General features: G+C 42.1%; 1 protein-coding gene across 3 annotated transcripts in view; it reads left to right on the forward strand.

The window, feature by feature from the left end:
- SHROOM3 (shroom family member 3) overlaps window positions 1-12,899 on the forward strand; it is a 349,831-nt gene that overhangs the window by 119,094 nt on the left and 217,838 nt on the right. Inside the window, exon 2 of one of the 3 annotated variants that reach the window (XM_054554094.2) lies at window positions 3,560-3,717. The exons of 1 other annotated variant lie outside the window; for it this stretch is intronic. In XM_054554094.2, coding sequence (XP_054410069.1) covers window positions 3,560-3,717 — 158 coding nt within the window. The remainder of the gene's footprint in view (window positions 1-3,559; window positions 3,718-12,899) is intronic. One more of the 3 variants, XM_054554095.2, reaches the window with a different exon arrangement.

Genomic DNA, 12,899 nt, shown 5'->3' on the forward strand with positions numbered 1-12,899 from the left:
ACTATTGATGGAGTTTCACCGTGTTAGCCAGGATGGTCTCAATCTCCTGATTTTGTGATCCGCCTGCCTTGGCCCCCCTAAATTGCTGGGATTACATGCATGAGCCACCGCACCTGGCCTAAATTTTTAATTGTTATTTATAAAATAAAAGCTATTTTATATATATTAAAATAATATATATTGGCCAGGCACGGTGGCTCATGCCTGTAATCTCAGCACTTTGGGAGGCCAAAGTGGGAGGATCGCTTGAGTCCAGGAGTTCAAGACCAGCCCAGGCAAAACAGCAAAAGTCTATCTCTACAAAAAATACAAAAATTAGCCAGGCCTGTTGGCACACGCCTATAGTCCTAGCTACTCAAAAGGCTGAGATGGGAGAATTGCTTGAACCCAGGATGCTGAGGTTGCAGTGAGCCAAGATTGCACCACTGCACTCCAGCCTGTGCACCAGAGCGAGGGTCTGTCTCCCAAAATATCTATATATGTATATAGATATATCAATTATATAATATATGTATATAGATATACCAAGCAATTACATATGTATATAGATATATCTATATACATATACATTCCTCATTATATTTTCTATATACATATACATATATATAGATATCTATACATATATATCTATGTATGTATGTAGATATATCTGTATATAATTATGTAATATATGTATATATCTAATTGTTTGGTCTATTTTATGTATCTTGAGACCTATTGAAGGTTTTTGAACATGTGGGCAATTCTGAAGAGTAATTACTAAAAAAAGAGAAAATACGGGTGAGGTTTTGTTTACTCAGGTTTTGTTTTTGTTTTCCCCTTTACTTCCCTTTCATTGTTATTGACATCTATAAGTATCCATTGGCATGTGACCCAGATCGAGCCTTATTTTCCTGTTTCCAAAGCGTATGATTAATTTCTAAGATACTACATTACTTACTTGTTTATTATGTTTATTGTTTGCTTCCCCTCCTCTGCCCATTAACCTAAGCATCAGAAGATCAAAAGGTTTTTGTCTATTTTGTCCACTTTTATAGCAAGCACTTGGAAAAATTTCTGGTGTAAAGCAGGTGTTGAATAACTTTGTTGACTGAATAATAGTGCAGGATATTTTTGTTTTGTTTTGTTTTTTGAGACGGAGTCTCGCCCTGTTGCCTAGGCTGGACTGGAGTGGAGTGCAGTGATGCAATCTCGGCCCACTGCAACCTCCACCTCCTGGTTTCTTTTCTTTTCTTTTCTTTTTTTTTTTTGAGACTGGGTCTCGCTCTATCACCCAGGCTGAAGTGCAGTGGCGTGATCTCTGCTCACTGCAACCTCCACCTCCCAGGTTCAAATGATTTCCCCACCTCAGCCTCCGAGTAGCTGGGATTACAGGCATGCACCACCACACTCAGCTAATTTTTGTGTTTTTAGTAGAGACGGGGTTTCACCATGTTGGCCAGGCTGGTCTCGAACTCCTGACCTCAGGTGATCCACCCACCTTGGCCTCCCAAAGTGCTAGGATTACAGGCATGAGCCACTGCACCAGGCCTACCTCCTGGTTTCAAGCGATTCTCCCACTTCAGCCTCCCAAGTTGCTGGGATTACAGGTATGTGCCACCACACCCGGCAATTTTTGTATTTTCAGTAGAGACAGGGTATCACCACATTGCGCAAGGTGGTCTTGGACTCCTGAGCTCAGGCAATCCACCTGCCTCAGCCTACCAAAGTGCTAGGATTACAGGTGTGAGCCACTGTGCCCCGCCAGTGTATTTATTTTTTAAGAACAATATTAGGTTCATTAAAAAAAATGAATGGAAGGTACAGATATTTCCCATATATCTGCTGCCCACACATACACACAGCCTCCCCCACTATCAAAATCCTGCACCAGAGTGGTACATTTATTACAACTGATGAACCTACATGGACATATCCTATCACCCATAGTTTATAGTAGGTTCAGTCTTGGTGCTGTACATTCTATGGGTTTTGACAAATGTACAAGGCATGTGTCCACCACTACAATATCATATCGATTGGTTTCACTACCCTAAAATACTCTGTGCCACCATATTCATCCCACCCTTCCCTTTAACCTCAGCCACTGCTGATCTTTTTACTGCCTCCCTAGTTTTGCCTTTCCTAGAATGTCATACACTTGAAATCGTGCAGTATATAGCCTTTTCAGACTGGCTTCTTTCACTTAGAAATATGCATTTAAGTTTCCTTCATGTTGTTTCATGGTTTGATAGCTCATTTCTTTTCAGTGCTGAATAATATTCCATTGTCTGAATGTACTACTTTATGTATCCAATGAATTACAATTTTAGAACAAAAAGTAAGGTAAGAGGAACACAACTTCTTTTTTGTTGTTGTTTTTTGTTTGTTTGTTTGTTTGTTTTGAGATAGAGTCTTACTCTGTCACCCAGGCTGGAGTGCAGTGGCGTGATCTCGGCTCACTGCAAGCTCCGCCTCTTGGGTTCATGCCATTTTCTTGCCTCAGCCTCCCAAGTAGCTGGGACTACAGGTGCCTGCCACCAAGCCTGGCTAATTTTTTTTGTATTTTTAGTAGAGATGGGGTTTTACCGTGTTAGCCAGGATGGTCTCGATCTCCTGACCTTGTGATCTGCCCGCCTCAGATTCCCAAAGTGCTGGGATTACAGGTGTGAGCCACCGCACCCGGCCAGAGGAACTCAACTTCTAATGCAGGGGTCCCCAACCCCCAGGCCACAGACCATTACTGTGGTCTGTTAGGAACCAGGCCGCACAGTAGGAGTGGATGAGTAAGTGAAGCTTCATTTGTATTTACAGCTGCTCCCCATCACTCACATAACCACCTGAGCTCTGCCTCCTGTAAGATCAGTTGCAGCACTGGATTCTCACAGGAGCCCGAACCCTATTGTGAACTACACATGCAAGGGATCTAGGTAGCACATTCCTTATGAGAATCTAATGCCTGAAGATCTGTCACTGTCTCCCATCACCCCCAGTGGGACCATCTAGTTGGAGGAAACAAGCTCAGGGCTCCTGCTGATTCTATGTTATGCTGAGTTGTATAATTATTTCATTATATATTATAATGCAAAAATAATAGAAATAAAGTGCACAATAAATGTAATGCACTTGAACCATGCCAAAACCATCCCCCCACACCCCATCCGTGGAAAAATTGTCTTCCACAAAACTGGTCCCTGGTGCCAAAAAGTTTGGGGACTGTTCTTCTAAAGGGATAAAACAGTTGCCCTGAGTGGACTTTTTGAAGATGTAAAGTAAGGGCTGGGGAGATGTCCTGAGCACCGTGGAATAATGGCCTTTGGATGGAAACTGAGTTCTGTCATTCATTCAGCTGATGTTTATGAGCGCCCTCCCTGGGCAGGCAGGGTGCTGGTGCTTGAGGGTGTGGACACCCAGAGCCAGTCCCTGCCTTCTCACAGTTTTCCCTCCAGCTGCAAGCGCTGGGGTGTGGCCCTAGCTGGTCTGTTGGGCTCTGCAGGAGTCCAGGCTGGGCTCAGGATAGCCGGACAGACCCCAGGCCAGGGGGAAGCTCACTCGTGGCTGTCGCATCTCTCCCTCCAAGCAGGTCGAAGAAGGGGGCAAAGCAGACACCCTGAGCTCCAAACTACAGGCTGGGGATGAGGTTGTGCACATCAATGAGGTGACTCTGAGCAGCTCCAGAAAGGAGGCAGTTTCCCTGGTGAAAGGATCCTACAAGACCCTCAGGCTGGTAGTGCGCAGGTAGGTGGCAGACCCCCACCCTGTCCCTCCTATCACCTCACCCCACCTCTCTCCCTACCCCACCTCTGGGAAAAGAGCTCGGGGTTGGTAGCTTGGCTTTAAACCTCCACATGTGGATCCTGCCTTTTTTTTTTCTTTTTTCTTTCCTATCTTGTGGGATGTGGGGAGGAAGTGGGGTGAAGACATTTCAGACACTGCTGTCTTTTGAAACACTTATTTCCCAGTAGGTACTGGTTTGTCAGGGATAGACCTCACTGGACTACCTAAATTTTGGGGCCTGATGAAAAATGACACTCATCCCAGATGTGGTCAGAGCTCTAATAAGCTTTTTGTCTGGTGGGACTAGAGAAAGCAATTGGCTTAGAGCTTTCAGTGACATTTTGGGAACCACACCTACACCACAGGGTTCTTCAAAACAGGCAAATTCCCTCATTTGTTGTTTTGTTTTCTGGTCTCAATGGTGGTGATTCCTCTGTTGGGAAAGTGTTGGGTTGTGTTTGATTTTAATGCCTTCGCGTCAGAAGCTTTGTACTCCCAGGAACCAACTCTTGGTGGAGGAAATTATTTATGGAAAGGGGAAGGGAACTGACTTATTTTTTTGATCTGTATTAGTAAACACTGCTTGAGACATTTTACATATCTTAGCTCATTTAATCTGCACATGAACCCCACGAGATAGCTAATCACTATCCCCATTTTACAGGCAAGAGGTTAAATAGGTTACTGGAGGTAGCCAAGCTGATAAGTTGAAAAGCCAGAATAAAATCTAGATTGCCTGATTCTATTTCATGCCACTTGAGCATCATTATCTTGACCTGTTAAGCGCTAGGCCCAAATATTTTGCATATTTGAATATTTCTTCCTTAGATTTCAGCTGCCTCGCAAAGCAGCTAATGTTACAGTATTTAAGAATGTTCTAGTTGGCTGAGACTTCAGGAGTCTTCAATGAAGCCCCACCATTTTCAGGTTGTAGAAAGTAAGCTGGTCTTCCATCATGCCACAGATGGTCTCTTAAAGACCTGCATTAATTCATTTCTCAAATGTTTCCTAAGTGAGCCCATGCTCAGGGGAACAGCAGCTCCTCCCAGCCACAAAAAACACAGCCATGACTGTGGTCCCACTGTGTCTCCAGGCTCTAGTGACTCTCCCTAGTGTGCTGGGCTGTGTCTGGTCTGTCTTCAGGGCCATCAACCAGCAGTTGCTTCTCTGGTGGTCAGTGATGCAGAATGGCTCAAAACATAGGCACCGGATTCAGACAGACCCAGGTTCAAATTCCAGGGCTGTCACCTGTTAGCTGTGTGAGCTTGGCCAAATTACTTAACCTCACTGAAAATTCAATATCCTTGTCTTTAAATGAGAATTTAAATATATGTATTTATGCCAAAATATGGCAACAATCTAAGTATCCATGGAGGGACAAATGTATAAAGAAAATGTGGTGTATATATGTATATGTTTATGTATACACATACACACACACACACACACACACACATACACACGAGGAATATTATCCAACCATAACAAAAGAAGGAAATCTTGTCATTTGCAACAATGTAGATGAACCTGGAGGACATTTTGTTAGTGAAATAAGCCAGGCACAGAACGGTAAAAACTGTATCATCTCACTAATACATGGTGTATAAAAAAGTCAAACTCATAGAAACAGAGTAGAATGGTGTTTGCCAGGGACTGGGGCACAGGGGAAGTGGGGAGATGTTGGTCAAGGGGTACAAACTTTTAGTTAAAAGATGAATAAGTTCTGGGGACCTAAGGTAAAAACATGGTGACTATAGTTAGTAATACTGTATTGTTTACTTAAAATTTGCTATGAGAAAAGATCTTAAGTGTCCTCACTATACACACACACAGGTAACTGTGTGTTGATTAATTTGATTTTTGATTGTAGTAATCATGACACAGTGTGTACATATATCAAATCATCACATTGTACACTTTGAATATATGCAATTTTTGGCAATTATACTTGGGCAATCCAACATACTTTACAAAGTGATTGGAAAGATTAGATGAAACACTCTGAGGTAACAAGAGATGCTCATGCTATTATTTCTATTATTATTGGCCAACTCTAGGCATAGGCTCATTCCTTGCAGATCCAGATTTGAGTAAAGTAAGCAGTCATCTCAAACATGGGGCTGGTGTTTCAAACAGATGGGTAGACAGGCTCAGAACCATGGGGCCATTCCTTGTGTCCAGAGAGTGCTGAAAGTTTTGAACTCACCTAGGCATTGGAACCCAGGAGCCTAGTTTGGGAACACTGGGCATTGATCTGTTGGGTACTAATGACAGAATCCACACTCCTGATGTGTTTCAACATGACTGTGGTGATAGATTGGCCTCTGGAAAGGGCCGCTCTGTTTCCTGCTATGAAGGATAATCATGGTGGCTTCTGGTAGGCCTTCTAATAGATGGTGATATAAGATTTGAATTACTTCTTCTAGTAGAACCTTTGGAAACAGACAGACATGGGGTTGAAATCTGGTCTGGTTATTTGCAAATTGTGTGACTTTGGGCTCTCTAAGCCCCAGTTTCCTCATTTATGAAATGGAAATAATCATTCTTACCTTGAAAGGGCATTAGTGAAGTAAGTGTAAGTACACAGTGGATATGCAACATTTGATTATTATTATTCTGGATTAGGCTAGAGAGAGACACGTGCTAATATGGAGAAGTATTGCCATAATACCATATATGCTGGCTCCCTGGTTATCTGGAGGCCCCCCTTTCATTCTCTCAGTGAGTTTACAACCATTTAAGGGCTAGTACCCAGCCTTACAGGTCCAGAACTGGTCATGACTGTCTCAGAGCTTGTGGAATTTAGGAGTGTTAATTCACAGTATTCAAACTCACAAGAAACTGAAGGATATAAACCAGAATGCTACTACATTGACTCATTTTGAAAAAGACAACTATAAGTGAAAAGTATGCCATATGGACCAAAAACCAGTATACGGTACTTTATCCCTACAAGAAAACTAAATGGGAAGTCTAATTATGGTCAGGAGTTTGCATAGTGATTTCCAACTCCAAGTGAAGAGAATGGTTCTGTAGGCACCAGTATTTGCTAGGATCCACTCTGATGGCCAGATGGTCCATCTTCCTAATAGGGGCTTGGCTGCCAGGCGGCCAGAGATTCACATCCAGGAGCAAGGGCCCTTTCCCCTCTGGGCCCCAGGGAAGCATGCTGCCAACGTTCTCCTCTCCATTTTCATTCTTGTCAACACCAAATCCCCTTCCTGATTGACACATTCTTTCTTTAGGTATGCTAATGCAATCGATAAGGTTACTGAGCAGTTCTTGCACTTTCTGCTTCTGGTGTGGGAAACATTTTGTCCCTAAGATGCCTTTTGAATATGTCTTATCTCATCCATTATGTGTTGATTTTTATAGTTGAACTTTCAATGGAAAAGGAGGCTGCCTTTACATCTGACACATGCTTATAGATGGGGATTATCAACACGCCTCTGGAGACATGGATGGACATTCCTCCCCTACCTTGCAGAGATCCGGGTAGAAGCCTCTTTGCTCTGGATTAATCTGGCTTTGTATTTCGTAGTGCTGTCACTTTCCTGAGAAGTCTTACCTTTATACCTTGGCACACGTCATCGTCCTGAGATTCTGTTTCCTTTGATTTATTGAGCCAGAGTGACTAAGGACATTTCATTTATTAACTTTCTTTTTTTCTATGTGATCTCTACACTTTAAAAAAGACTGGGGTGACTTCCTGGAAACATAATAGGAAGGAGTGTCTGTTTCATGAATAAATCATTTGTGTAGTCAAAATGTATATTTTGGCAGCCTTGTACCTGCCTCTTTTTCTCTTAAAGTTATTTTGGCTGGGCGAGGGCAGCACCTCATATCAGCCTTTCACATCCATCATAAAAATGCCAAGAACACAGAGCAGGGTAGCAGTGTTTATGCAAGTTTTGGGATTGTCTTACCCAGTGACCAAAAACAATCAAAAGTAGAAACACCTTCTTAAAAGGCTACAGTGACAAGAGAAATGCAAAGCCTCAAGTAAGTTGTGGGTCAAAAACTTTCAAAGATCTTTTGACCCATGAAGAAGGCAGAGTTTAGCCCTCTCTGGGAGGAGGGCGTGAAGGGGGCGGTGTGGACACTGCAACAACAGAGCATGTGTCTGCTGCTTGAAACACGAAGAGTGAAGGTTAACAGCTAGTAGTGGATAAATGGAGAAGAAATGATAACATAATAAGTGGGTCAGAGAAAAAACATTCCCAAAGGAAAATAAACAGCTCCCAGTTGCAGAAAACCCTTGTGGAATGCAAGGACAGTGCAAAGGATGTTAATTAGGAAAGCAGACATCGACACAAATGAGAGTCATACTCCAAATCCTCCCTGAAATCAACAGAGACTTTATCTGGCAGATATGTGTAAAATAGTTGTCCAGGGATCGGGTAACCTTTAAAATGGAAACTGACAAAGGAAAGGGTCTTCAGGTTTAATTTATCATCCCTGAGGGTAATGGAAGTTACATTTAGTATAAGGAATGCTCACTGCTGTTTGTAGATAATCTAAAACTTGAATTTAAAAAATAGGAGGCTATATTTGACCACCAGAACAGATTGCTGGGGTTAATTGCTGTGTATTCGTATAAACACTTATTTTTACCTGAGTTCAGACTCAGACTCCTATCCTGAATTGGATTATCAGAATGGCCTTAGAATCAATGAATCCTTAATCCCAATTCTGATCTTTTCTCCATTTTCCTTGGCAAATCTAACCTTCCAACCTTCTGCATTAAGGTGCTATTTATTTTGTTTATTTACTTATTAATCCTTCATTAATCAAAAGAAAGCTGGAGGTGCTATTTTTGCCAAATACTATCCTACTCCTAAATTTGTTATAAGTGAATTTTTTGTGTTTTTACTTGCAGTTGGCAAAGAAAAACTTGAGTATATTTCATTTCAAATATTTCGTACTTTTTTATAAGGCTATGCAAGCCAGGCAAAAGTCAGAGAGGATACCTGAGATAGCAGTGTCCGGCACTACTAGATTTGAGACTGCCTGGGTTTGAAGTCTGATGTCATAGGTACTAGCTTTGTGACCTTGGGCAAGTAGTTTAATCTGTCTGATTTTTGCCTTACAAAATTGTTGTGAGGATTAAATGAGAACTATGTGGGTATGGTATTTAATTATTAAATCATGAATCTACTGAAAACAAGTTGCATATTTGTTAAGTAAATTATCTCTTTGACAAGTTCCACCTTAATCTCTAGAACATAGCATATGAAGTCCTAGTTAATGGGAAGACTTTGGTGGGGAAATTATCTTTCTGGGCATCAAAGAGAGCAGAAGGTGGGGAAAATTGAGCCCCTTTTCAAAATGGAATCTTCCTCCCAAACCTTTCCATCACCTCTGCAAGTTTGATGTAACCTTTCCCCTTCTCATCAATTTATTCTATGAGTTGATGTGTTGGAAGGAAACATTTATTTTTTATTTGACTGAATATACGTGTTTAGTAGTAGTAGTAGTAGTAGTGGTAGATCACATTTTACTGGGAAAAGAGAGATTGAGGAGAAAGCAGCATTGAAAAAGTGAAAAACAATAAGCATCTGCCTAAAATATGTATATGCCAGGCTATATGACTTGCCCATGTAGAGGTGGCTAGAGTGAGAATCTAGGTCTTATGACTTTTAGCCCTTGAGTCTCTGCCTGGAGGTAGAAATGAGGGAACTCTGCCTGGAGGTAGAAATGAGAAATAGGTAAGGACTTGTCCAAGGCCACATACTAGTGGCCAAAATGAGAGTCTAGTTCTTTGAGGATGTAAGTCTTAGGGACTTTTGGCCCCTCAAGCAGTGAAATCATGAACTAGTGCTTTCTATTCCACTGCCTCCTCCTTTTAGAAATATCTGCGATGCTAAAAAAAAAAAAAAAAAAGAGACAAAAGACAAGGCCGGGCATGGTGGCTCACGTCTGTAACCCCAGCACTTTGGAAGGCCAAGGCAGGCGGGTCACCTGAGGTCAGGAGTTCGAGACCAGCCTGGCTAACATGGTGAAACCCCGTTTCTACCAAAAATACAAAAAATTAGCCAGGAGAGGTGGTGTGCCTCTGTAATCCCAGGTACTCGGGAGGCTGAAGCAGGAGAATCGCTTGAACCTGGGAGGCAGAGTGAGCCAAGATCACACCATTACACTCCAGCTTGGGCAACAAGATCGAAACTCTCTCCCAAAAAACAAAACAAAAAAACCCCTCAAAACAATAAAAAAAACAAAGAAGCTTATGTTTGATTCATCTAAGAAAACATTTCGAATGAAGAGGTGATTCCCCACTGACCTTGAAATTCCTTTGGGAAGGAAATGCACCGGACTACTTTGGATGCCCAGCAGACTTGAGTCTCTGCAGCAGCCTCTGGAAATAAAACTCTGGGCTGCATTAGTGGCTGCTTCCTCTCTCCTAGCAAAAATGGTGATGAAATTAAGTTCACCAAGACCCTTGGGCCCACACTCCCCCGAATTCACCCTCCCACATTTCTGAGGGTTAACAGAATAGTTTCTTTTTATAAACTAGTGAGATGACATTATTAGAATGGAATGGGATGGTTGGCTGACACGCTTGCTACCTCAGTGTCAGATTTCTGTGACCTTATATTTCTAGATTGAATTGCAAGACTGTAACTCACCCAGGATTTGCAAGTCAATGATCTTAAAAGAAATATTTTGTAATGAACTTTTTTAAGTCCTCTGAAAGGACACAAAATTAACTCTATTAGCCATTAATAAAAAAGGGTTGTGCAAATCAGTGCCTTTTCCAGCTCATGGTTACAGTTTATAAAAGAAAATAATTTCTTGGAATATTTTCACTACCACCTCCTCACTTCCTTCACACTGTTTTGCCACCTCTCCACCCCCTCACCTGCCTGACTCTATTTTCTGAAAAAGCATCTACATTCTTAAAGCAGTTTGAGATTAACCACCTGATATCTCTTTCTGACTATGTTAAAGCAGTTTAAAGAAGCAATTTATTAAAAGCTTTAAAAGCAAATGGAACAGAACTCCCTATTTTTAAGGCAATCAAGTTGACAGGAAGGGTTGAAACTTTTCTAGAACATAAAAAGCATGTTTTTTTCTTATAAATTGACAATCTGCAAGCCAGATTGTGTAGCACGAAGGTGCCAATTCTCAGATATAAGATTGCAAACAGCATGAGGAAGACATTATATCATCTGGATTCCAGTCTCAGTTCTGCTGTGGTCTGGCCATTGTACCACGGTGCTACTCAGTCTCCCTAAGACTAAATTTCTTCTTAAAATGGAGGAGAACAGTTCCATACTGAGTTGCTATAAGGATGAAATAAGATAGTGTATATAAAAGTGTTTCATCATGGTAAAATATTAATCTTTATTCCACAAGGAGCTTCTATTGTATAGTCTCATGAAAAGTTACCTGACCACATTCTCTGATGATTGCTCTATTTAATGGCACTGATTTGACACATTTTTGTAAATGAGAACATATAGGTTTTAAAGCTTCTGATTATAACCTTTCTGCTAAGAGGAAGTGTGGCTTTAAAGGACAGTACCAACTAGGCCCAAGTTCAGAATGGGATTTTGGAAAAAAGGCCATATTCTCTGGAGAACTTATGTTGAAAGAGTTCTAACTCTGAACCATGTTGAAGCTCATTGGTGGAAGGTTGAGCTCCAGGAGAGGAAGCTCAGATTGCAGGAAGGGGCTCTCTACGCAAGTGTACTTGCACCATCTGGTGTTTTTTTGTACCAAGGACTGGTCAAGTTATATAGGCACATGTGACCCAGGCTGAGCAATTTGAAAACATAATGTTCTTTAGACAGCACAATATGCTGCCTCTGGGAAAGTTATGACATCAAAAGATAACTATCAAGTGGGCAGGCAGTGGGAGGTGAGGACAAACAGAAAAGGTGCAGTGACCTTTTTATAGGCAATTGCAAAACTGGTCTTGAAGCTCAAGGAACTCACCTCTGTGCATAAAAGTGTGGCCTCCTCTACCTCTCCTGGACACAGAAGACAAATGAGAAATATTTTTGTGCCATGGTAAGTTCCAAGAACTGACTTTCAAGACACAAAAAAAGGCCCGATGCTGTGCTCTGTGGTTAACCCCTGTATGAAGGGGCAGGAAGGCAGTGTGTCCCCACCACGTGCCACAGGAGGAAAGCACAGGAGCTGAAGTGGCAGCCAGCATGGCAGGCAGTATCACTCTATGGTTCTGTGTTAGGAGCATCTCATGTCTGAAATGTTACCTCTCACCTCCACATGTCTCCTGAAGAGCTGTGGCCACAATTCCATGCCCCGCTCTGCTCTCCCATCATTACTTCACTCATCCTGGTCACCTGCTCTTTGAAGTTCTTAATTTGGGCGAAGGGCTGGCAGATGCCTGGGACGTGAGTACAAATCCCAAACTGCAGTGCCGTTTGCACCCAGGATGAGACTTCCCTAGAGGGGAGATCAGTATAACTGAGAACTGTGGTAACTTACCCTTCTAAACATTTTTTCCAGTTGAGCAAGTGGTTGAGAGGAGAGGAAGGAGGCAGCTGCAGTGGCCTCTGACCCCCAGAAACTTTTCTAAGAGGACTGGCATCATGGGAATTTGCTCAGTATGCTTTGAGGAGGTATTTCAATCCTGCTGGGACCATTCTCAGAGCAGTTTTCAGCTTCTTTGGAGTTCTAGGCTTAAATGTCACTGTGTAGAAGTATAGTATTTTATTTCCTAACCAGTTGTTCCTTCCCATGGAAAATTAATGTAACACATTATTAGGTTTCCTGAGAGGCATGCAATAAGACTCCCTTGCTGTAATGAGGAAGGGGACATTTTTTCCCCCATAGCACATAATGATAACTGCTGTTTTTATTCAATGGGTTACATATGCTTACTGGCTATGCACTAAACACTAGCTTCATACAAAGAAATGTTCTATTGTTCCTAGTGAAGGAGGTTTGATGATAAAAGACCACATTTCATTCTTGGGCTAGCACAGCTTTACTTCAGACAAATGTATTCCAGACAGGAGCCAACCTTCTATACGCCACCATTAAAGAATGGCACTCAAGGCTGGGTGTGGTGGCTCACGCCTGTAATCCCAGCACTTTGGGAGGCTGAGGCTGGCAGATTATGAGGTCAGGAGTTCGAGACCAGCCTGGCCAACATAGTGAAACCCCATCTCTTC

This window comes from Pongo abelii, chromosome 3, assembly GCF_028885655.2.
Source record: "Pongo abelii isolate AG06213 chromosome 3, NHGRI_mPonAbe1-v2.0_pri, whole genome shotgun sequence".
Lineage (NCBI taxonomy): Eukaryota > Metazoa > Chordata > Mammalia > Primates > Hominidae > Pongo > Pongo abelii.